The sequence below is a fragment of the Alosa pseudoharengus genome, unplaced genomic scaffold (genome assembly GCF_046254945.1).
Source record: "Alosa pseudoharengus isolate Yale_2024_CS ecotype anadromous, Long Island Sound unplaced genomic scaffold, YU_APseudo_1.1 YU_APseudo_1.1_scf_5, whole genome shotgun sequence".
Classification (NCBI taxonomy): Eukaryota; Metazoa; Chordata; class Actinopteri; order Clupeiformes; family Clupeidae; genus Alosa; species Alosa pseudoharengus.
In genome coordinates, this window is record NW_027468837.1 from 613,644 (window position 1) to 639,761 (window position 26,118).

Sequence of the window (26,118 nt, forward strand, 5' to 3'; positions counted from 1 at the left end):
CTGAACGCTATTTTGTCAATGAGCAGAAACACACATGACATTCAAACTATTGATAAGATGTGCACTATGGAAACTGGTCTGTAACTTTGGACGAATAAATGCTATTGACTCGCCATATCCTGACTTAAAAAACCCTTTTCTTGCTTACTTTATCGCAAACTCGGTGGGGCAGCTAGTCTTTTTCAATTCATAGAAGGGCGAGCCCACAGTCTATGTGCCATGGAGCCTAAGTTTCAACTTCGGCTTCATTCACCCAATGCAGTCACTGGTCGAAATTACAAAGTCTGGGAAGGTTCGTTCAATCTTTTAAAGTTTTAAGTGCAGTAGCCTATCTGTACCCTTTGGAATAATATCTCGAAGTAGCCTCAGATGAGGTCCAGTGTTAGATAGGCAGTGTTAGATAGGCTACCATACGATCCAACCTAGGAAAGGGCTAGCAGCTAAACACCTTGGAAACACTCTTATGTCAAACTCCACAAGCTAGCACTCCGACCATAGAGAGTATGACTCCGACGATATCACAGATCGATAATAATGCGTTTACTAGCTGGTAACCACAGCGGGTCTGTAAACAGAATCCAATGTCCCTTTCTACTCACCCTGAAGCCAGTTGTTCACCATCTCAGGGCAGATTGTTGATGCGAGGGAGTTTAACTCGCAGAGCTGCTATCCAAGAGACTCGTGCAATATCAACATCCACAAGGTAAAAATCTGCAAACTCTCCACTAACGTTAGCCTAAAATAAACAGCAAAACTCGTGTATCCTCCGTGTATCTGGGGTCAACTTGGGGTAACGAAGTTTTTAACAGTTTCAAGGGAGGGAGAGAGAAAGAGCCCGTGTGAGTTGCTGTTACGAGTGCCAGTAGTCCAGACTGCGTTAGCCTACATTGCGTGTTATATAGCTTATTTGTATATGCACCGTAGCCTTCGCATAGGCCTAATGTAGTGGTGGTGAGTGAGTATGCAGTTGTGTGAAGGATGTACAGTAGGCAATGTGTGTGTGTGAGGGATGGAGGGAGACAGAGAGACAGCGTGCGTGTTGCTGTCTCAAGCGCCCCTCGTCCAGTTTTCTACATGACCTGTAGGCTAGGTCTACAGTGGCCTATGTTGTGCCGCTATACATTGCACAAAATGTATACCCCCCGAAATAAACACATACATAAATAAACATATTTTCCCGTCACTTTGGCTTCCTCAAACATTTTCCCTACGTTTCGCAACTCCTTTGCAACAGATAGATTCCAGTGTCCATGCTCCAGCAGCGCCCACACAGTCATTTTCACCCAAATGATCCTACTGAAGGTTGAGCTGGAGCCTGAAACCGATCGTCCCCCATCTAGTGGTAGTCAAGACACTACAGGCCTGTCCTTCACAGGCTCAAATGTGTAACCCATGCCATTAAAATTACTAATTTTCGTGTATACATAATATGCTGCAGCTGTTGCCTATAGAACTTCTCAGGTCCTACCATGCCAGTGACGTCATTGAAACTGGCAGCGTTCTAATACTAATAAACACAATTTTGGTGTTGCTTAAAAAAGGCTACGTGTTGATTTTTTTATTAACTTTTTTAGTGTCATTTATTTTTAATTGTCATAATCAACACATTATCAATGTTGATTCTTTCAGTTCAGTTCATCTTTAAAACAATGAACGAAGCGGATTTTCATGAGCTTAACCATTAACCCTTACAAGCCCGACCGTTCTAATTTCGTTAAAATTTTAACGATGACCAATCATCTAATATCTCAGCTGTCCAATGACTGATTTTATTTCTGAAATCTTCCCCGTAATGCTGACAACATAAGCTTCAATTTGATATGATTGGTTAAAGGGTTTATGGCGCGAAATGTTTTGGATACTTGAAGATGAGTCGTGAAAAAAAGTTTTCACGTCAGTCGTACATTTTGACATGGACCGCCAGATGCCACCTGCACTTCGTTGGAGTTAACCTCGACTGGAAACCGCACAGCTGGATAAACTGAGGTAATATATGTTTTTACATCGTTTCTAGTTATGGTTAATCTTAATTTGTAGTCATAAAATCATGTTATTTGACAGTAATATGCTTTCTCATCAGCGTCAACATTATGGCATAGCGGGGGCTAAGTGCATCGTCATGTAACTTTAGCTAACTGCATTACTCTGAACTGCTTGCAGTATTCTCGTTTGCTTTTGATATCAGTTATTTTCATTTGACAATTTCATTTAAAAACCTGTTAGTATATAACCTGTTAGTAAGTTTGTTTTCTAGTACCAACTTGTTTGTTAGGTAAGCATTATATTGGCAAGACAGTATAGCATACCAAAGCTGAATAAATCAATGGGCGCTGCGTTTCTAAGTTGCGTTCTCTTACCTGAAATAAGTTGAGCGATATTTTTACTCCTCTCAATATGTAGTTGTAGAAAACAAGATGTGAAATCACGGATTCTGTCAGAAATGTAGTGCTAATTAACTTATTGCCTCTCCTCGGGTTGTTACCTCGCTAGGCAGTTTGTAGTGAACTGTTTTACCTTGCTAACTTCTAAATGACAAACATCAGACATGCTTGTCTCAACATTTTCTAAGATGGCATGACTTGATATTCTACTCTTCTCAATATGTAGTTATAGAAAACATGATGTGAAATCACATATTATGTCAGAAATGTCATTGCATTTCAGCAGTTAGTTACTAGGTGAAATGTAATCTGTCTTTATCTTAATGCCAGCCAGGCAATCAGATTTAGGGTAGCTAAACCCATGTGTAATAAAATGACTTTTCATACTTCTAAATATTTTTGAGTTACTCAGAATGCTTCAATAGTTTAGGCTATCTCTTCTTGTATATGTATGTGCACACGCACGCATCTGTAGTTTTGTGATTTTATTTTTTTAATTAATAAAGGTATTACATTTGTATGATTTTACTGTTGTTTCAGATGGAGGATGACAAGACCTACACAGACGTCCTTGCAGGCCTGAAGAGGTAGCTGACTGCTGATGAGCTTGCACTCACAATGTTGAAGACCATGTGAGGATGGACGAAGAAGGTATAGATTTAGGTGGCGTGCGTAGGGTGGTGTAGACTGCCACTAAAACACTGTGAAATAGACTTGTTATGTTGTTTTTTATATGTTGTTGTCCCAGGCATATGTGGTTTTACCAACCGGAATGGGTGGGAGGTTGTGCTTAGTAGGCTGTCGTATGCAAACACACAGTGCAGGGGCATGTGACGAAGAGACCCCAGAAGAGTTTCACAGTTTTCTGGGATTGATCATTGACATGGAACTTCACTTCCCTCCCTAATATCCATTGCTACTGGGGAACCAAGTCTCTGAAGGGATCAGGGAGTGTTGACCAAATGAGAAATACATATTGTGTACACTTTTTCTCCATTGACATTGCCGTTGTCAGTAGTTTCTTATTATTTCAAGTAGGGCTGCACGATATATCTAAAATCTATCGTTATCGCGATATCTTGCACTCGCTTAACATTTGCGATGGACATACCGCACAGATTACTTAATTTTCGATAAATTTCGATAATTTTTTTGTGCCGTGCGCATTCCATACAGTCTATGGTGTATTCACATTCTGAATGTCAACATATTTTACCAAACCGATGCGGTCATGCTGCCCTAGAAGCCCGTCCCCTACCAGTTTAGGTGTGTGGTGTTTTAGGTGTTGAGGCGGGAGCTAATGTCGTGATTGCTGAAGATAGTGAGTCGAGCGAGGTAGGTTACACTTGGGTGAAGAGGAATTGGTGACTAAAAGGAAAAGCATGTCTGTTATATGGAAATATTTTGGTTTTATTAAGGATGACGTGTTACAAACACATTGCCAAATGCGTCCTTCACTGTGTTAAAATAAACAATTTCTTTCGTTATAGTTATAGGATCAGAAGATATCTGTCTTTCACTGTAAGGCTTGTATTTCATGACTTGCATTTAGCAAAAGCCCCAGACAGCAGCAGAGAGGTAATCAGGATTCGTTATTTGTAAAAGTTGTTAAGCCTACTACTACTAAGCCTACTGTGCGATCGCAACCCCTTACTTTCACTTTCCGCTGCACTCGGCATGCCGGTAGCCTAATAACGTGAGATGCGCAGCGTATGAGGTTGGAGAAAAACATGAGGTGGAAATATTTAAATATCGCAACTTATATCATTATCGCAGAACTCAATAATGTTATCGCATATCGCATGTTTTCCTAATATCGTGCAGCCCTAATTTCAAGTTTGGCAATGCAGAATCTGGTGTTGAACCTAGGTTTGGTAGCTACAGCCAGAAAGACTTTGGAGAAAATCTATCACAACAGCTGGCAGGCATTTCCGTCAAAATTTCAGCCTCGCCTTCAGCTGTTCCAACTACTACTCTGTCGTCTTTTCATCAAGTACATATTCCTGTACAGCAGGAGCCAAAGAAAAAATTTTGGCTTTGTTATAAAAACAACACATAATAACACTAAAGTAGCTTGTATGGCCTGGAGTTTAGCGGTAGGTGACTTTTTTTGGTAAACAAAATTGCTGTCAGATTTGGCATTCTACAGAAGGGGATGCGTTTCGTTTTGAGTCATAGGTCTTCTGTGTTTAACCTTCAGGTTCCCCATCCCACCTTTCCCTATCCTCCTCTCTCTGTGTGTGTGTGTGTGTGTGTGTGTGTGAGAGTTTGTGTGTATATGTGTGTATGTGTTTATTCTCAACAGGCTTGTTCTATGTAATCCACTTTCAAATGTTTAGAACACATTGATTTTTGAGTGATGTTGAAGTTGATTGTATTCCTAGCTTTTCATAAATAATACATTTTATAGATGTATATCATTTTCATATTACACTAATTTATATAAGGAAGTTGTATCTGTTGAATCAAATGTATTTTATGTCTCTATTCAGAATTGATCTTCAATACATATACAGTATACTTACTTCCTGTATTACTGGTAAGGTACATGTTTTTCTTTTATATATCATTATTATTGACTGTTGCATTTGCTTATATACAAATAAATGGTTTATTCTTATGGACCACATAAATCTAAACCATTGTGTCTGACTTCATTATTACTTTTTATGCATACTTTCATGTTTTTGGTGAGAAAGAGAATGTGAATTCTGTCAACATTCTAAATCCCGTTTCCTGCATTTTTTTACACTGATCACTAAATTTATCATAACTTTTGAAAGGTTAATGATATTCCAATTCAGTCTTTTTTGTTAAATAGCCCACAACTTGCTGAACATGTCATACACTCTATATTCTTCTCTATCTTGTATAGAAATATGATGAAAATTCATTTTTATGTGAATGAAATTAAATTTTAACGAATTTCAGTATACATTTGGAGAGGATTTTCAAAGACTGTTCATTACTATATCAACATTACCATATGTATTTTACATCATTTGATAGAACTGATCCTTCTGATTACAATGGTATGTATATCCCATTGATGGTATGTATTATACTCAAGAAATAAGGTTTTTTGTGTAAGGAGGTCATCCAGCACCAAAAATGGAATGTTCGGCACGGGCACGAAAGGGTTAATGAAAGAAAACAAACAAACAAAACAGCCAGATGCCTCTTCATAAATTAACAAAGACACCTTTAAAAACAATAACAAGTTTTATCGTGAGACTGCATGTTGTTTGGAGCAGCGTATCGGTAGGCTATATTAAAAGCAGAAGATTTTCCGTTTGTTTCAGGATTTAGGCCTACCGGTAATTCACTTTTGGATTGTTTGATTATAGTCTTAACTGTTGGGACTGTCGCAGGAGACGTACTGTAGGCCTATCAGCCATCGAAATGAAAGCTAATCAGGGGGTAATATTGTGGAAACTGAAAAAATTTTGGGTAGGCTAAATATATGGTCCATACTGTACCATACTGGTGCGCATAGACTCAAAGCGGCAAAAGCCGACGTTCCTAACCCTGCTCACAAGTGCCACCTGGTGGTTGTTTGGGTCATTGCGGTTTCACTGGGGAAATATAAATAAAAGACGTGTGATTCACGCGTGAGGTCACGTGAGAATCACATGTGAAGCTGGACAATTTGAAGTAGTACCCACTGTAGATCACCTTATTAATGGCACACCACCAAACATTTAGTAGTAGTTTGAAGCAGAGCTTACCTGTCGAAGACAAAACGCATGAGTTGTAGGTTAAGGGTTCGAGGCAAACTTTGGAGTTTAATGTGACGTGTAGCACTCTGTTTACTCTGGCAGTTCTCACAGAAGTAGCAATTATCTCCATCAAGCTTCTCCTCCTAGGAAAGACCGGAGGACATCAGAGGCAAAGCCATACACCATCTCTGAAATAATCAAGCTTGAGAGAAAGGGACAGAAACTAAAAATTTCTGGTTTTCATATTTCACATTTTATTACTACAATTATGATACCAGCATCTGTGCTTATATACTCATACTCCTACTCATGAAAATGATGAGCCACTTAATTACAATTTCCCTTTAAACATAGAAGTGTAGCTGCTACCCTTAAGAATTGCAGTGCCCTCTATATTTATACTGTGCCCTCTATATTTATTTAGATCCCTGGAAAGTTGAGTGAAGAGGAATATTGTTTTTTGGCAATTTATCACAGTGATAACAGTGAGACAATTGGGAATGGGAATTGAGACTATTCCTCCATGTTGAAAAATTATTATGTTATTTTACCTCTATCATTTTACATTCATACATTAGTGAAAAAGGAAATCCTGGTTTACTAATAAAAGTTCACAAACACACTGATTAACATAAGTAGCTGAATATAAATCTGAAAAATATTTTCTAGGGATGCCAACAATTGTGGCACATGAGTCTTTGTTAAAAATGTGCAGCTAAACCCAAAATTATTCTGACCCCTAGCAAAAATCAATTTAATGTTGATTTTCTCTTGACCGATATGTTTGTTCTGGCTGTAAATGACACTACCACACTCAAATGCATTAGTTTGGGGTGTTTTTAGGGCCTCAAGTAAATGGCATCATGAGAAAAAAAGATTCTGTAGGAAAACCTACGCACTGATCAGGGAACCATGGCCTCAGCATCAGACCTTTAAAGCTGCAGTTGGCAAGTCTGACAGATTGAGGGGACTTAGCCAAAATGTTAAATGTTTACAACTCTCATGCCCCTGCCCCACTACCACCGAGCACCTTCTCATTGAGTTTGTGCTTGTCAGTGCGCACCAGACTGCACCAGACTGTGATTGACAGTCAGCTCTCACACAGCCCTGCTCTGATTGGACCAGAAGAACCGGGAGCTGTAGATTTTTGCAAAACAAATAACAGGCTCTAAGTGGAGGTAGAAGTGCAGGTTTTTGTCTAAAACCGGCTGAATTATGTTGTTCTGTCGGAGCATAGTGTCGGTTTCAGTGAATAGGATCAAAAAAATCTTGCCAACTGCAGCTTTAAACAAGACAATGATCTGAAATATGCAGCCAAAGTGGAAAATAAATGGTGAAGAAACAATACCAACATTTTAGAGTGGCCCAGCCAGAACCCAGACCTGAATCAGTCAAAAAAACTGGAAGGAGCACAAGGCCCGAGTGATGGCAAAGAACCATTCCTGTCTCAAAATCTGATTGTTATTTAAAAGGTGTGGACATAAATAACAATAATAATAATAATAATAATAATAATAATAATAATAATATTAATAATAATAAAAATAAGCTTTATTTGTATAGCACCTTTCATACACAGAATGTAGTTCAGAGTGCTTTACATTTGAAACATTTAACACAATAATAGAGAAGAAAATACTACTACTAATAATAATAATACATTTTGAGGCTAACGCAGCAAGTTGTTGCAGTAGTATATATGTGTCCCGCCATATAAGAACCAGCAGCAAGTCGGCCTAGACGAAATCGCGCAAAACACAATTTAAGCTTTTTTTTTTCAAATTAGTGATTTTTGTTTTTTTGCAGAATGTGCAAGTTGAAGTCATGAAGAAGCCACTCCATGTTTCAGATAACAGTATGGTTGCCTTAACAGTATACATTTTGTCGTTGAAACTGGGTATAGTTTTGGCAAAAAATCTGCCTCTCTCTTTGTGCTGGGGCGTGTTAGCTAATTCCCATACTGAACTGCAGTTGGCCATTGACGTGCTTTTGTTATTTTTTCAGCCAATCAGCTGCATGTTACAAGCGATACACATGGCTACTTAATATACAGCGACCCTGGTTCTACCTGGAAATGAAAATGGAGAAATGGAGAAAATCGGTAACTTTGACTGCAAATGCTACGAAAGAAGAAAGGAGAACTCTCTCCTTGGGAGACATTCGTGTAGCGACAAAAACTTTCTCCAGAGCGTATGTACAAAATACGAAGTGATTCTATAGCTGCCGAAAGAGAGTGGCAGGACATGCGAATCATTGGCCATCTCGCCTGCTAGCATCACATTTAAAAGTGACTAAGATTGCGCCCATGGTGTTCCTTGATTATTACGCTGGAATGTGAGTATAGTTCCATGTCAAATCAGCCTAGAAAATCGCCAAGTATAATTTTCTGAGGAGACAAGTTTTAAATAGGAAAATTACCGGAAATCTTAGTCACTTTTAAACGTGATGCTAGCAGGCGAGATGCTAATGGTCTAATCCGATTCAATTATCTATGCTAGGCGGGAGCTAAAAGTGGTATCGCCAGACTCAGAGAACGGCTGGATGAACTTGAGAAAGGTAAAAATCAATTGTTTAACTCAAGGGGAGGTGGAAAATGAGTGTAATTCCCAAAATGGTGGAATACAGGGTTCCTACACATTTTCCATTTCAAAATTCCATATTTTTTCCATACTCAAATTGTTGGATACTTTTCATTGGGGAAGTGCTGTGTTGGAAGGTGCACTCACATTTTTAGTTCTCTGTCAGCATAGCCTACATATGTTGGAGACTAGTGCACTGCTGGCAGAGGCCTCAGAAATCACCGTAAACAGTATTATTTGTTTCCAATAACAGTTTATCAGATAATGCAGTATCCATGTCTTGGTAACTTGGTAACTTTTACAAAATCAAAAAAGTCTACCAGTGTTTTGCTACGCAAACATACCAGTGCACAATGGTATAGGGCACATGCATAGAACAGGGGTTCTCGATTTGGTACCAGGGTCCCCTTGTGGGAGAGATTTTTTTCTGAGGACCCCCATTCAATTGTATCTTGATTAAGCTACACAACAGTAGGAATGGTTCATTATGACCTGAGTGAAGTGATTAGTACTGTAGATGCAATAGTCTGGAAACACAAATATTTCTCCATACCATACTTATCCAGACCTGGAAATTACTAAAAATTAAATTCCATACTTTTCCAGGTTTTCCATACTCCGTAGGAACCCTCGGAATATCCCTTTAATGAAAAGGCTGAAAATTAACACAAAGGACCCTATCTAATCCTGTCTAAAATTATACCAAGGTTTTTGCTTGTGATCCGTTCATGTTCTGCAACAATTATAGTTTGTAATTGGCATCTTTTTGCCTCAAATGGTTATGTCATATTTCTAAGTCTCAATCTGTCCATTTCTTTCCACATATCTCAGCTAAGATCATCTAAATGTTTTTAAGGGGCACCATGGCCCCAGGACCCCCTAGCTTAGCTGGGTTACCAACTTTCTGCAACTAACAGCACCGCTGTTGAAAAATTGTCGGTGAAACACTTACAGGGACACCAGGCAAGCCTGATGTTTTTTCTCTATGAAACTCCCCCTCGCTCGGTCTGAAGCTCTTTTCCTTTTCTTTGCATCTTCCGTCAAGGGTTTTCACTGCTTCTTCGCCGGCTCTGCCATTATACACACGTTTGCAACAATCGCTAGCATTTCGTTAGCCTCCCTCTGTGCTGTGGATGCAGGATGGAAACTGAAACTGCTTCGGTCACCGGGTACGATACACTGAACTTGCAAGCGGGATATTCTTCCTACAGGCAGTAGGGGCGGGCGAGAGAGTCTTCATTCGCCCTGTAATGAGTCATTTAACCATATACCGACTTACGAAGATGAGTAATTAACACGAAAACGTTGCCTGGTGTCCCTTTAAGTTATCCGAAACATTCAAAGTGGATGCAATTATCTATTTTCCAATGTTGCCCCCCCGCCCCCCACCCCCACCAACCCACGCAGGCATATATTTTTGCTTGATTCATTACCGCAGGATTCACGGGCACCTACTTATCTTAAACTAGATTGCACATTGCACTCTGCAAGGCCACATGAAGGACTCGACCCATAAACATTCTCCCAGAAACATTTTCATTTCTACATTCACGAAACATGTTTACCTTTAAGAACTCTGTGAGACACTCTGTGAGATTTTTGTGCCCTTGAATATTAAGTTCCAATTCGTAGAATCGGGAGGGTAGGGAAGATGACCGACCACACTGGTCGCATCTGTGACAAGACAGGAAAAAAAGTCAAGGAAGTTATCGATACTTCAGATATATCGCACACAACACCCACAAGAAAAAAAGCACCAAAGTGAAACATCAAAACTGTGATTGTATAAGCATAAGGACATGTAGCCTAAAACATCAAAGTTAAATTTTATGTCTGAGACATTGAGAAAGCACAAGGCTGTAGCTTAAGGAAATATGTTCAGTCAACAATGTTCTCAATTCTCATACACAATTAAACTGAATCAAAAAAAGGTCTTCCATTTAGGTTGCCTATTTGGACATGTTGCAATTCTAGCAAAGTAATCTTGGACCCTTAAAAATCCCCCTCTAAAGAAGCATATGTCTTACACTGTGACATAGGAAATCATTCCACTGAACTGCTGCTGAATGACATTCTGGAGGCTTGGGTTCTTCTGTTTTGAGAGGATGTCTTCCAGGAGGGAGAGGAATAGCTTGGAGAATTCTTGTGCATCCTATATGAAAAAGAAGGGCAGAGGCTGGACAGAACTGTACGGTGTAAGGTAGACTATACGCTAGTGTCCTTGTTCTTGATGGGGCACAAATTTTTGTAGTCGAAAACTACTGATTTTGTACTTAGTTTGTGAATGTGTGAAGAATGTGTTTCCCAGATTTATCACCCAGAGAGATTTTTCAGAGACTTTTCTGATTGGCTGGAAGGGTGGCTATTAATTCTGTATAACGGGACACATATTAAATAGATCTGGCAAAAAAGAAGTTTAATCAACATTCCATATCAATTCTAATTGAATAGTAACAACCATACAGTTAAGCTAACTACAGTTAAGCCTGGAAGCAGCCTTAGCAACAATGGAATCATGTGTAAACAAGGTAACTGCCCACTATTATCACTGTCAGGACCAAAGAGAGTATTACAACAAACTGAACAAGTCGGCTTCTTTTTAAACTCAACCGCTTGTTTCCTTTGCGTGCTACAGTATAAAGGCATGACTATTGCCTATATAGTGGCAACTAGGGGATAAGCAGGATAACGGCCTCGACTGCGCATCGTGAAGTTCTTTGCAACTGCCTCGTTCATTAATTCTGTATATCGGGACACATCAGCAGCTGTTATCCCTTACATGGCAACTTAGTTAATGTCAAGAGGGCAACATAGGTTGGCACACAATTCTCTTTGCAGGAAAAACCCTGGGGCAGCAAAGATAACAGATGACGGAACAGCAGCAGCAGAAATTATCAATAGTATTTCAGCAGATGAATTGTAGGCTAGTTTTGTTCACTACCTCTGCCCGAGTGGGGCACAGGTGCAAGTGATCAGGGTTATCGCAATAAGTCAGCTACTCTATAGAATAAAGTTTATAGGACTTCACAATTAGATTAAACAAAATACCGAAACAGCTATACCAACGCAGCAAATAAACATTCAATAAGCTGAATATTCGGGTCCAGCCCTAGCCATTACTAGCTTAATATTAGCTACTAATGGAAACACTTCATTGAAGCATATTTTTCACAATATTCCAGCCTAATTGAAACTACTTCAGATTTAGGATACCTGAAAGTTATTTAAAGGGGTTATGAGAAGTTTTGATCTAAAACAAAAGCATGATTGTGAAGAAGTGAGAATAACCAGTTCACATAATATGAAAAAATTATATGCCATGTGTTGCTCAGATATCCACTAAAGTTAGCATGCAAACCATATTTAAAACATTCTCTATTGTAACACCACAATCCTCTACTGCCTCCAAAAGCACTACATCAATACAATGCAAGTCAAAGGATGAGTGCCATCACCAACTTAATTGTGCGTTCAAGACAACTTGAATTCTACAGAATTAACATAGCCCCTTCAAAAGAACACATGCTACATGTACACACATTTTCCTTTCCCTGAACATGTATGTGCTGATACAAAAATGCATAATGTTGTTTAAGGTATAGACTACTAAACACAGGGGAATTAATTACTCAATACAGTGGGGAGAATAAGTATTTGAACCCATGCTATTGGCATGGTGTGTTTTTCAGTTAGCCTATTAGCTGGTTTGATGCTCATTGAGTTCAATGCAAATCAAACAAGCTAATAGGTTAACTGAAAAACATACCATGCCAATCTCTAGGTATGGTGAAGGGTATGTGATGATGTGGGGCTATTTTAATTCCAAAGGCCAAGGGAACTTTATCAGGATGCATAGTATCCTGGATCCATGAAATAAGTGGCCTTAAAAAATATAAAATCTGCCTGCCTCTATGGGAGTTTAACATAGGAGTCAAATACTTATTGCCCCTGTAATTTAAGGAAAAACATTTATTTATTTACGATACATTCTTCATTCACTAAGAAAATTGGTGTCCTTAAAGGTTGGATTTTTTAAATTAAGGCATTAAGATCAATTTCTAACAGATGATTTTAAATTCCTCTTTTTAGTCAACTTTAGCATGGGTTCAAATACTTATTCTCCCCACTGTATATGACCGATAAGGAAAAAACAACAATGCCTCTGCAGTTTAAGAATATTATGCTGTTATACCTGCTGTTGTCCCGTGTTAAGTCCTAAAGCTTTCACAAGCCCCGATGGATCGATGGATCTTCTGCTGCTGTTCTGCAGCAATGCAAACAAGTACTGGAGATGTTCACATATTGTCTCCGGCTCATCCTCTGCAAAGGGGTGTTGCAAATATTCTGTTAAACCATTTTCACTGATTGCTCATTCTAACTACACTAAAATCAGGCTTTACATACACAGCTCAGAGATAAAGTGGCTATGTCACAAAAAATATAACTTAAACCCAGGAAGAACAGTTGTCTAATTGATAGCCTTCCAATATAGGGTTCCTACTGAATATTCTGACTTTTTAAGATTCATGAAATTAACATGAAACAGCAAAGGCAAATATCAAATTCTAATGACCTTCCTGGCATCCTTCCTTCCCCCTCCAGTATCCAGATATAGCCTTAAGCTGTAGAAATATTTATCCGCCCTAATATCTATAATAGCAATTAAGAGCTTGTAGAAGCCTAAAAAAGACCAAAACTGGGTTTAAGTCTGGTACAGTACCCTCCATAATAGGGGTGTAACGGTACACAGAAGTCACGGTTCGGTTCATTCCTCGGTTCGGACATCACGGTTCGGTACGAGTTCGGTACAATGGAGGGAAAAGCAAAACAAAAATGCAGAAAGCAATTTTTTTTATTGTGCATGTCTCAGGCTGTACCACCTAGTGTCATACAGTCTCTCCCCTGAGCTATCTGCAACAGTCTAAAGTGTGTAGGATGTAAACAGTACAGTAAGTACCCAGACTACATCTGTAACTTGTAGGGCTGCACAATTAATTGAATTTTAATCACGATCACGATTTTGGCTTCCCACGATCAAATTTGCGTGATCGAGCGATATTTCAAATATGTGCTCTACCCATAGAACCAACCTGGCAACCCATAGAACGCTCCGCTACAAAACAAATCAAGCGCTCCTTAAACCTGTCTGACCATGTGCCTGCATGCAGCCTACCAATGACAGCTGTTCCCTGCACTGCTCAGCCTGATGCACTGTGGACTAGTGACATTATGTTAACTATTAGTAGGCTAGTTAGACTATACAATAAACAACGATCAAAAATCAAATGTGTGGCACAGCAGAAGGCCAAGAGCTTGTCCCTCGAAGCGGATCATCCATTGTTCGAAAATATTTCGGATTTCAGGCAAGTTAAAGGAACACGCCACCCAAAATCAGTAGTGATATATGTTCTTACCGTAACTTTCACGAGTTGAGTCGTACCTCTCCCGCGTCGGTAGGTGCACTCAAACGCTCTGTCGCGCGGCGCGAATGTGTTAGCATGTTGCTATGCTAGCGGGCTCTGCCGTGGCCGTAGAGAGAGGCACATAGCAGTATTCAAACACCTCCACGTTTTACCAACTTACATACAGTTGCACGAGTAGTTGATGAAAAATGTTAGGGCACACAACATGAAACGTGACGATTTTCCAAGCGAATAAACATGAGAACTACAATGTGTGGCGCAATAGCACTTGGGAGTACTTCGACCTAGCGTGGTAATATTATTAACACCTAATTGTAGATCCTATCCACCACAGAGTTTAGAATCCATGCTGGATCGACCCTCAGCCTCTCCCTCCCCTCTGAGCGAGAGAGGCACACATGCGCTGATGGGCTATTATTTCAACCATAACTGCATAGCAAAACTTATCATCCATCAGCCATCCATCAGCACCAAAGTTTGTTGACCAATTTTCAAAAATGCACCTGCCCACCATCCGCTGGTTGTTTTAATGTAGGCTATATGGGTGATGCAGCGCTGCTGACATGAGGCTAGAAAGCCCTTGCCTGTTCTAGAAAGACTGATCTAATGCAGCAAATATATTAAAAGGCAAAAGTTGTACATTGGCTAGGCCTAACCCCAGAATATCAGCAGCAAACTCAGTCTCTGTCGCGCAAAACAGTCTCCAAATAAAACGCACATCGGCCTGTTGCCTATTCTGCCAGCTTGTGACAATATATCGTCCAAAATGCTTGATTGCATTGCATTCTTCACATTTTTAGCTACATTTTCATGTACCACATCAGCATTTTTGTTCAGTGAATCTTTTGTAAATTGCTTTACAATTACCGTCGGGCCTATAGGCCTATTGCCTGGCTTGCCTGAGCTTCGGTCACGTCCTTTTACAATTTTATCATTGTAATAAAAAACGCAATTTGCCACATAATTTCAGCATGCTCCTGGACTACTAATTAATGCCTATTGTACTTTATTTTTTGCAAAAAGAAAGAAATCCTTGATAAAATAACAAGTCATTCACATTATAGGCTACTTTACACACTGTTATGTCAGGTTGACTGACAAGCCTGTTCTGAAGACTCCCATTCATTTTGACTGCACGAGCGCGTTGCAATCGCAATTCATTTTATAGCAGGCCATCGGACAAATATGACGCCTCGATATTAAAGAAACTCCGACTCCATTCATTCTGAAAGTCTATAGCAAGCGATTTTAACATTTTCCCGCTAGACTGGATATGTATTGCAGATATCTGTAATTCAGTTTTGCCTAGTCAAAACGAACATTTTAGATATCCGCAACTGAATTCTTCCTATCCATAATCGTCATTTCAGATATCCACAAAGACATTCTTCCTAGGACAAATGACGCCACATTTGCCATTCATTTCTATGGGGTTTATCATTACGGATATCTACAATTCAGTTGCAGATATCCACTATGTGAATTACGGATATCTGCAATTGAATTGTAGATATCTGTAATTCCAGTTAGAGATATCTACAATTTGATTCTGACTAGTCATAACTCCAGTTGAAGATATCTTTAATTCACTTCAATTCAAGATATCTACATGTTCCTTTTCAGATATCTTGAATTAAGTTTTGACTAGGCGAAATGACATTGTAGATATCTGTAAATGGAATTTTGACTAGTCAAAATGACGTTGTAGATATCTCAAACTGGAGTTAGGATAGTCATAATTTGATTGTAGATATCTATTATCAAGTTATAGATATCGTGAATGAGTTTTGATTAGAGATATCTGAAATTGGAGATAGGCTATCTATAACTTTCATTCTGCCTAGTCAAAATGTAATTATAGATATCTTGAATTAGAGTTTTGACTAGGTGAAATGACGTTAGAGATATCTGTATTGCTATGCAAATTAGGCCCGCATCCCACTTTAGGCGGGAGAAGACCGTGTTGTTGTTCAAATCATAAAATCACATAGCACCTGTTAACTGTTAACTTTGTAATTAGCACGATGTCAGAGCAGCCAGAGGGCGAAGGAGTTTTTAATCGTCTTTTTAATGCTGCAGCCTATGCAAGACAGGAGCTGGCAGCAAGAATTGATGATTCAATGTTGCTTTGATTTTTTCGATTACAGCCAACACCATTATGAATGGAATTTCCTGTAGCTGGTGCTGGTGCATTTAGTAGCCTAGGCCTACTAATTTATGTAGGCTACGACATTACAGCCTGCTTATTCTTCTTCCATTCATAGAAATAAGGAAATAAGCCCACTTTTTCTTCGATTATGTTGGGGAGGGGAAATTAGCTGACAATGTCTAAGTAGATGGGCTCTAGCCTAAAAATCTAGACGGGCTCTGCTACGGAACTAAAGAGCAACGTCTTGCACAATAATTTGCACTAGTCATAATGACGTTTGAGATATCTTCACCTTTCATTCTGCCTAGTCAAAACTGAATTAAAGATATCTGCAATTGCCATTTAAGATGTGTGACGAGTTGAATGTTGTTTTCAATGACGTGAGGACAGATATCTGTAATTCAGTTTTGCCTAGTCAAAACTAAATTACAGATATCTCTATCTGACGTTTCGACTAGTCACAATTATGTTACAGATATCTTGAATGACAATTCCAACTATCCAAAATGTAATTGCGACTAGTCAGAAAGACGTTGTTGATATCTACAATGTTAATTCCAGATAGTCAAACTTAGCAGATAAATGAAAAAATTGAAAGTCCACCGCACAACAATGCAACGTGCATGTTCACATTTTTAGTAACAACCGCCAAACTTGCTTGCTTGCCTTACACATCTAAGTTTTCCGACTATTTTTCTTACCTTTTTCCGCTGTGGATGTTAGTGAGTTTGTAGAAGTTTTAGCTCTTACGTTCTGAACATCTCGCACTGCCATCGCCCGATGTCATTTCTTAGTCATATCACTCTCTGTCTCTCTTTTAAATGCCTATTCCCTGAATGGTAGGCTACAATTATGTGTTTTATATATAGGCTAATATCTAAACAAAATAACCCAGGCAGTCTCATCTAGGATATAACACAGGTTGAAGTTGGTTCTATTTAGGGAGGTGAACATCTGTAGATGACTCAGAAATGACATCGGAAGACTGAGTGAATATGGCAAGAGGCAAGCCGAAGTCTGCTGACAAGGGCCCGACGGTAATTGTAAAGCAATTTACAAAAGATTCACTGAACAAAAATGCTGATGTACATGAAAATGTAGCTAAAAATGTGGAGAATGCAATGCAATCAAGCATTTTGGACGATATATTGTCACAAGCTGGCAGAATAGGCAACAGGCCGATGTGCGTTTTATTTGGAGACTGTTTTGCGCGACAGAGACTGAGTTTGCTGCTGATATTCTGGGGATAGGCCTAGCCAATGTACGACTTTTGCCTTTTAATATATTTGCTGCATTAGATCAGTCTTTCTAGAACAGGCAAGGGCTTTCTAGCCTCACGTCAGCAGCGCTGCATCACCCATATAGCCTACATTAAAACAACCAGCGGATGGTGGGCAGGTGCAGTTTTGAAAATTGGTCAACAAACTTTGGTGCTGATGGATGGCTGATGGATGATACGTTTTGCTATGCAGTTATGGTTGAAATAATAGCCCATCATGTGCCTCTCTCGCTCAGAGGGGAGTGAGAGGCTGAGGGTCGATCCAGCATGGATTCTAAACTCTGTGGTGGATAGGATCTACAATTAGGTGTTAATAATATTACCACGCTAGGTCAAAGTACTCCCAAGTGCTATTGCGCCACACATTGTAGTTCTCATGTTTATTCGCTTGGAAAATCGTCACGTTTCATGTTGTGTGCCCTAACATTTTTCATCAACTACTCGTGCAACTGTATTTAAGTAGGTAAAACGTGGAGGTGTTTGAATACTGCTATGTGCCTCTCTCTACGGCCACGGCAGAGCCCGCTAGCATAGCAACATGCTAACACATTCGCGCCGCGCGACAGAGCGTTTGAGTGCACCTACCGACGCGGGAGAGGTACGACTCAACTCGTGAAAGTTACGGTAAGAACATATATCACTACTGATTTTGGGTGGCGTGTTCCTTTAAGTTAACCAAAAATATAAGCAAAGCAGGGCTCTCAACTCATACCGTGAAACACATCACATGACGTAAACCACACATGCCTTTTTTATCACGTTAACTTTTAGTCCTTGTTTGCTTCCTCTGATAGCCTATACTGTAATAAGAGTTGAGCTAACGACGGGATCCGTGAATTTTATTCATGTATTTTAAGCTACATGTGCAACCTACAATGCATATGCGTTTCAAGACACAGCCTACTCAAAACGAGTGAACAATAATGAAAATGTAGCCTACACGTCAGTGTTTTACATATCAACGAATGACTAAACCAGGGGTGTCCAAACTGCGGCCAGCCATGCATTTAATCCGGCCCGCCGAGCATTTATTAGTTTATCATAGGCCGCTCGCTATTTTTTTCCAGCGATAGACGACGTTGTGGTTAACTTTAGGCTACTGCAAACTGCTTTACACTCTTCTTAGAGAACGTTTACAATGTCAATGTCAAAACAGCTAGTCACATCGAGATACATAGAACCTCCATTGCCGCAGATCTCTTTCTTAAATTTCCCCTTGAGGATCAATAAAGTATCTATCTATCTAGATCTAACTACGTTATGCTAGTCCATTTAATTGGGGACGCATTTGAGCGTGGGAGAGAGGGCGATGGCAACAGTAGTTCCCATTACTGACCATTTATAAACTGTGAGAGGGCACAGCTATAGGCACAGCACTAGCCATAGGCTATATTTGAGTGGAGCTGGCAAAGAGTCTTAAAGTGACAGTGCATCATTTATAAATTAATTAAACAGCATCAAATTAACAGTACATTCAATTTTCTACAACAAAATTATTTTGTCATTTAAATAATACAAAACATTATTATTATTATTATTATTATTATTTGTGTGTGGCCCGCTGGCCAATTTTCAAAACCCAATGTGGCCCTTTAGTCAAAAAGTTTGGACACCCCTGGACTAACGATTACAGTAAACTCATGAACACGAAGCAGAGCTTAAGTGGCTAATGGGGAGCGTTGGGAGGATTCCCGGTGGGCGTTTTCCCAAATATTAACAAAGTAGCACGCACAAAACATTTGTTTGGAAGTTTGGAAGTTGCAGTAAAATCTATATTTGCAGTAATTTAGGGGAGTAAATGTGAGGGGAAGAATTTGGGAGAGCCAGATAGCAAGTCCAATATGTTTAGGGAAAAAATATTTGTCACTTGACACGCCGCTCCGTCTGGCATCATGTTTTTGTTTGTTTTTATGTAATGTTCGTAATTTTATGTAATGTCATGTTTATTTATTTTATTGGTTTGTCTAGTTAAATGTTTTCCCTATTTATTTACGTTATTTTTGATAGTTTTCGTGTTATTCTTGGTCCTTTTTACTGCTTCTAAGTCAGCTGAAACGTCGTTGACGTTTGTCCATTGGGAGCTTGATATGGCTAGCTTTTGCCCTAGCTGGGCATCGGACATCCTTCCATCCATCCGTGAGCGGTGCTGCACTTCGCTGTCTGGTCGAGGGGATCTCTCGGGACAGCTCGACCTGGGCTACTCTGCGAAAGTTGCTGACCTGCGAGCTGCCATGACAACTGCAGACTAACGTTAGCCTAGCGGTGAGGAGCTGCGGTCTCACGGAGTAACGGACGGTCGCTGTTAGAAGTCCACCGAGTTGCGGATCTACACAATCGCCCACTGCTTCGGACTGTGCTTCCAGTGATCTCCGGACTGTGGTCTACAAGGCCTAGCGTTGGCGTGATCTCCAGACTGCCAGTGAATTCACCGGGTTGATCATTTGCTAACGTTAAAGAACTTTGTTGGCATATCGGTTGTGAAGACACTCTGCGCAGTTTTCACGGATCATCATTGCCCTTGGACATTTTCAGCTGGTTTGGAAATTGGACTTATTTTAACATCACCTTTCCCCTTTTTAAATAGCCTATATTTTCTTTTCTTTTTTCACTTTTATTTGTTTATTTGTTTTGTTGTCTGTCTTGTATGTCTTGGTGTCACGGGTACGCTGGCGATTACGCCGCTCCGTCCAGCATTTTTTTTTTGTATTTGTTATTTTTTAAATGTATTTGTCATGTCTTGATGTCATGGGCACGCTGGCGACTACGCCGCTCCATCCGGCATCGTTTGTCTTGTTATGTGTCTTTGTTGGAGCGCTTTGGGTTGCACTATGTGCATGTTAAATGCGCTTTAAAAATAAAACTGACTTGACTTGACTATATCTAGGTTTGCTGCATGCATGTTACAAGGACACTGGGCCATGTCATGTAAGGGACATGGTACTGCAAAAAACGGAAACATAGCCTACATTGCAGAACCACTAAACTTTATTAATTTATGGTGAATAAATGTTACACTAATGTGCACAGCCTAACGTGATGATGCTAGCATGTTAGCAGCAGTTAGCTAACTATGCTAACGTTAGTTATCTACAAGTCTCCTCAAAGTGACAATCATATTATACACAATGCTGGCAATGCTGAGAACAATTAGCATCCTCATTTATCTTACTTACATTGAGTTGACTGTGTGGCTTAATCCACAGATGTGGTGAAGCACTATTTCGTTATGGTTTGCTAAGGAGTGGAGAGCTGGGATGAGAACATTGTGTCAAATCTTCGCATTGTATCGCGGAGTGATTTATTATTAGCTGTGCAAAGTCTGAGTTGAAATGTCCAGGGATATTCCAACTCATGGAACGTCACTCGGCCAATAAGAAACAAATAAATAGTTCCATGGATCCCAATTGTATAATTGCAAGTATACAAATTAGTCTAGTACAAAACGTTATTTCTTTCTGTTTTTACCTGGGTAAGGCCACCGCACATCCAAATACATAGGCTTACTGCCGATTCCTCAGCCGATTTCGCGAGAGGACCAACACCAGTCCGCCCTAGCTCGAGCCGGTCCGGGCTCTCTACTAACTGACAGGCAGGTCTTGCTGCAGGCCTCCTGTCCCTGCAATATTGCGGCTTGTACAGGCAGCCATGGATATCGGATTCATAGCTTAGCTTAAAAAAAAGATGGCAGCTCTTATCTTTTTAGTTTCTGAAAGTGACCCACTGATCTGTAATAGATCTGTAGCGTGAGTGGGTCCCACCCCCTGGAAAAATTAGTGTTTGTAGTCTTACTTGGGACTTCCTGCTTTCAATGACGCAAAATGACGATTTTTACATCATTGAAAGCAGGAACTGCAAAATTAATAATAATAATAATAATAAGCTTTATTTGTATAGCACCTTTCATACACAGAATGCAGCTCAAAGTGCTTTACATTTGAAGCATGTAACAAAATAATAGTCAGTCAGTCATCATCAATCACATTTCTTCATTGCTGGGCCGTTTATGATCCACTCGGCAACATATAAAAAATATAGAAAATGACATGTCATAAGACTGGCAGCCTTACCCCCCACAAGCACGCCATATGGCAACTGTGGCAAGGAAAAACTCCCATATTCCAGGAAGAAACCTTGAGCAGAACCTGACTTACCGTAAAACTCCAAATAATAGCCCGGGCTTTTATTTTCCCAAATCGCCAAAATGCACCGGCTAGTATTAGAGACAGGCGTCTATATGAGACAGGCCTTTAATTTCCTTTACACAAAACTTTTCCTCTGCAAAGATGGAAAATATTACCAAATTAATTATTTCAAACACACTGAATGTCTACCTATATGACTATCTAATGACATTTACGGATCATCATGCATTTAGTGTTGAGAGATACAGTAAGATCCAAATAGCGGGGATAGCCAGAACAGATTAAACACTTTTTAATCAAACGTAATTTACAAAAAGAGATCGTATCACACTGAAAGCAAATATTTTGTCACTAGCAACCTAGCCTATATCGTCCTTTGTCAAATGCAGTTGCATTATCAGCCCTGACCAAAACCGTTCAGTAATTATTTATGCAAAAATGGAACGTGCGTAATGTTGCATTCTCCCTCCTTTTCAGCACGAATGAAACAGCATGAGAGAACATGAACCATATTCTTTCTCCCGTATTTTATTCAGCTTACATTTCAAATCATAGCCTACTTCTTTCTCTTTATCGCCATGGCAGTACGCATTTAGAATAAAGAATAACGTTCGCGAATCATTTTGTTTTGTTGCCAGCATAAAAACAAGCTTATAGGCCTATCCGCAAAATTTAAACACAAGGGATGAATTGAGCGATGACGAAGTCGGACATAATAGGCATAGCTCATATTGAAAAAAGTTATAGAATTTGGAACTCTAGCTTTTCCCCACCGCAGTCTTTTCATGCCATCTAATCATAACGTTAGCGTGCGCAGTCTGCACCATACTCAAGTCCAAATCACACCAAAGATTCGCAACGAGATGAGCTGCAACATTCTATTAACCAGCAACTTGATGCAACATTATAAAACCTTGCAAATGTGACTAGACATGGTGAATGCTTTGCGACGGCTTGCAACGACGTGCAGCGTCTATTTCACACCCAAGACGTTCTAAATGGAACGCGATCATAATTAAGACAAGAAGATCTCCAGTAGATGTAAACGCATTGACAGTGAGATGCCGCCGCACACGCATTGACAGTGAGATGCCGCCACTGTTTGTAAGATCAAAATAAGACGTTCTAAATGGAACGCGATGTAATTAAGCTGTTCTTTTCCATGCGTCTTGGAGAGGTATGTGTGCTGACTGGGAACTCCTTTCTGCAACGGGCTTTAAACAGACGATCTGACGGGTTTTAATACAACCCGGAACTAAAAAACATACCAGGCGTCTATTGGAGACCGGCCTTTAACCCAAACCTGTAGCCACGCCAGGCGTTTAAAAGAGACAGGCGTCCATTTGAGACTCGGCTATTATTTGAAGTTTTACGGTAATAGGGGGAGCCCATCTGCTTCTGGCTGGCTGCGCCCTCCAATAGCAACAGATGTAGAATAATCTGAAAAGGTAGTCTACAGGATAAGATGAGTTAACTAAAACTGAAATGAGTTAACTGAAATCCGTATTTCTCCCGTGAGGAAATGATGCATGACCATTCAAAAACATGACTGGGTTTCTAATGATACAAAATACAAAGCTTAAAGGGGTGGTTCAGGATTTTGGACATAAGACCTCATTTCCAAGTAAGCAAGTGTGATATTTATCAGTGGAGACCGTTTTCAACACGTTTCATCCAGTCCTTCTAATTGCAGAGTTCGCAGGTGCTAGGCTAGCGCAAGTCAACGGTATGTGCTAGCCTGCCACTAAAAACAGTCTTACCCACTCCACAGTACACCCGAGGCAAATAAATTATAACGCCAGACTATCGATGTAAATGTCTGTATTGATACTGTTATTTCTAACGTTATTCTATCCTTGCATTTCAACGATCGCATTACATTTTGAGGGACTAGTTTCTTATCACGACGGAATTATACTTGCTCCGGTTAGTAGTACTGCGGCGAAAAGTAAACAGTAAAGCGCACTCCAATGGGGATACTTAGTAGTAGCCTTGGTAATATCAGTCCGCTGCTGAGATGCAAAATGACTACTACCAACTTCAGGGACCAAAGTATAACTATTGCAACGCGATGCGAGGGTAGTTGTATTTCTTACACTATTCTATCAACACAGACATTTACATCGATTGTCTGGAATTTGCCTCGTGTGTACTTTGGAGTGGGTAAGACTGTCTTTAGTGGCAGGCTAGCACATACCGTTGACTTGCGCTAGCCTAGCACCTGCGAACTCTGCAATTACAAGGACTGGATGAAACGTGTTGAAAACGGTCTCCACTGATGAATATCACACTTGCTTACTTGGAAATGAGGTCTTATGTCCAAAATCCTGAACCACCCCTTTAATGCAAATGGGTGAAGTGTCCCTTTAAGTTAATCAGAGTGTCTGAACTTTCAGAAGTAGTTCATGACTTTCAATTTCACTAAAGTATGAAAATAAAGTCATCTTGGGGTCACAGAAAAAATTCAAGTGACCTCACTGCTAATAGATTATTTAGAGGGCATGCCAGGTAAAAGCTCTTCTACCATCTAGTAATTTAATTACCAATGTAAACGGCAGGAGTTACTGAATGGTACATTGACTTTGTCTGGAAGTGTGGTCTATGGTATCATAAATCCCATAAAACATTTTCAAAGGAAATCTGTCAATCTCTGCCAAGACACTAAAAGTAGGTCATGAGGGTGTCATTATAGAAGCCGTTTTATTGGCAAAGGGAGGCTTAATTAAGAAGGTATTACAAGCAGGGGTGTCAATAATTGTGAGCGACGTGTTTTTATTAAAAATATTTTTCTCAAAATAAATTTGCTTCCCTTCAAGGTTGGATCTTCCCTCATTGTTTTCGTTGTGAAATTACAATAAATCACCAACAGATTATTTTTTATACCTGTTTTTAGTCAACTTTACCAAAGGTGGCAATAATTTTGGAGGGTACTGTATACAACTTCACACTTAACATAACATAGCATACCTGGGTCATTCCATGTCAAATCAGACAAAATCCAGGAAAATAGTTGCTGAACCGTCTCAGACTTTGCTCAAAGTTGGTCTAGCTAATATTTAGGTCCCAAATGTGGCTAACCTGAGTCTATGTTCTGTCCATCAACCCAGGAATTCTGGCAGAGATATAAGGTCCGACGGAGCTCCAAGTTGTGGAACCAAACTTGGAGGAAGGTGTTAACGTAGCAGGTGGCACCCAGGTTTGTTAAACCCACAAATGTATTCTGAGAAAAGATAACACCACATTATTTCAAAACATTATGCCTTTAACACCATGTTTAAACTACAATTCAACAACTCACCACAACTGAGAATATTGTATAACAGTAACATATATGACATATGATAATGGGGTGCAAAGGTTCTGAAATTGAGACCACACAAACATCCAGTCTCGTGTCTGGTCTTCAGAGAGGATAGAGCAGGAGCCGTGAATGAAAGTGCCTAGCTTCAGTCAATGGGAGATTTGTGGGATTTCACCAAATTCTGTCCATTGCTTCTCTCTAGATTTTTTTCAATGTTATTTTTTGCATGAACCATAACCATGTCTCAAAAATTGAGATGGGCATACTGTAGTAGGCTAATGGCAATGGGCATACTGTAGTAGGCTACTCAAACATGTCCTAAAACAACCCCAGTGTTTCCCATACATTGACTAATCTGTGGCGGGGCGCCACGAAATAAAAAATTGGCCGCCACAGATGAATATTCTATGTTTAATTTAATTTAATTTAAATTAAATATAAGGTAAAATCCTTGCATTGCCATTGAGCTGCGCTTTTTACACACGCAGCCTTTCCTTGCCCCGCCCCGCTCTCTCTCGTAGCCCGCTGCCACTCCTCTGCATGTGCATTTAACAAAATATTCACGATTGTTGAAGGATTGTTGTTGCCACATAGAAGCATTGCATAGAAGACGTCTGGCTAAATTGCTATTAAATCCGCTTAGCATCGTGACCATGCTGCGCAAAACTGCTGCATTGAAGTGAACTCTGCTAAGGTCTTATCACAACATAGTAGGCTACATTGAAGAGACTAAACTAAGTTTTATGAAATCAAGCAGTATCTCAAAGCTAACGTTAGAATACTGTTTGGATGTCGAATTTAGCATGCTTAGCCTACTTACAGCTGCTTGTCAATTTCGTTGAAGGGCTCATTTAATTGACAATTTCAGGAAGAAAACGTTATGAATTGCATCCACACATCAGCAGCCTTTCAACTGTGTTACAATTGCAAGGGTTCCCTCAAACGTCTTAAAGTGACCAAGACGATCTTAATACCCCCCCCCCTTGTCAAAGTCAGCTACCGCCACAAATTGAATCCAATTCTGTGGGAAACACTGAACCCTTAACGTTCGTTTTCAAAACTGTGCAACTCACCGAGTGGTTAGTGGTGTTTGTTGATGTTCCAAAACAAGTAGCGTAGCGAAATATAGTTTCTGTCGTCTTTTA

The 26,118-nt window shown here is 39.8% G+C and overlaps 1 protein-coding gene across 6 annotated transcripts in view; it reads right to left on the reverse strand.

Moving 5' to 3' along the window:
* usp48 (ubiquitin specific peptidase 48) overlaps positions 1–26,118 on the reverse strand; it is a 253,629-nt gene that overhangs the window by 214,086 nt on the left and 13,425 nt on the right. For 5 of the 6 annotated variants that reach the window (XM_076268712.1, XM_076268710.1, XM_076268711.1 and 2 more), the window contains exons 4-8: positions 24,751–24,892; positions 12,872–12,999; positions 10,707–10,831; positions 10,245–10,353; positions 6,110–6,243 (exon numbers count right to left, since the gene is read on the reverse strand). In XM_076268712.1, the coding sequence (XP_076124827.1) occupies positions 6,110–6,243; positions 10,245–10,353; positions 10,707–10,831; positions 12,872–12,999; positions 24,751–24,892 (638 nt within the window). The remainder of the gene's footprint in view (positions 1–6,109; positions 6,244–10,244; positions 10,354–10,706; positions 10,832–12,871; positions 13,000–24,750; positions 24,893–26,118) is intronic. The other variant, XM_076268713.1, reaches the window with a different exon arrangement.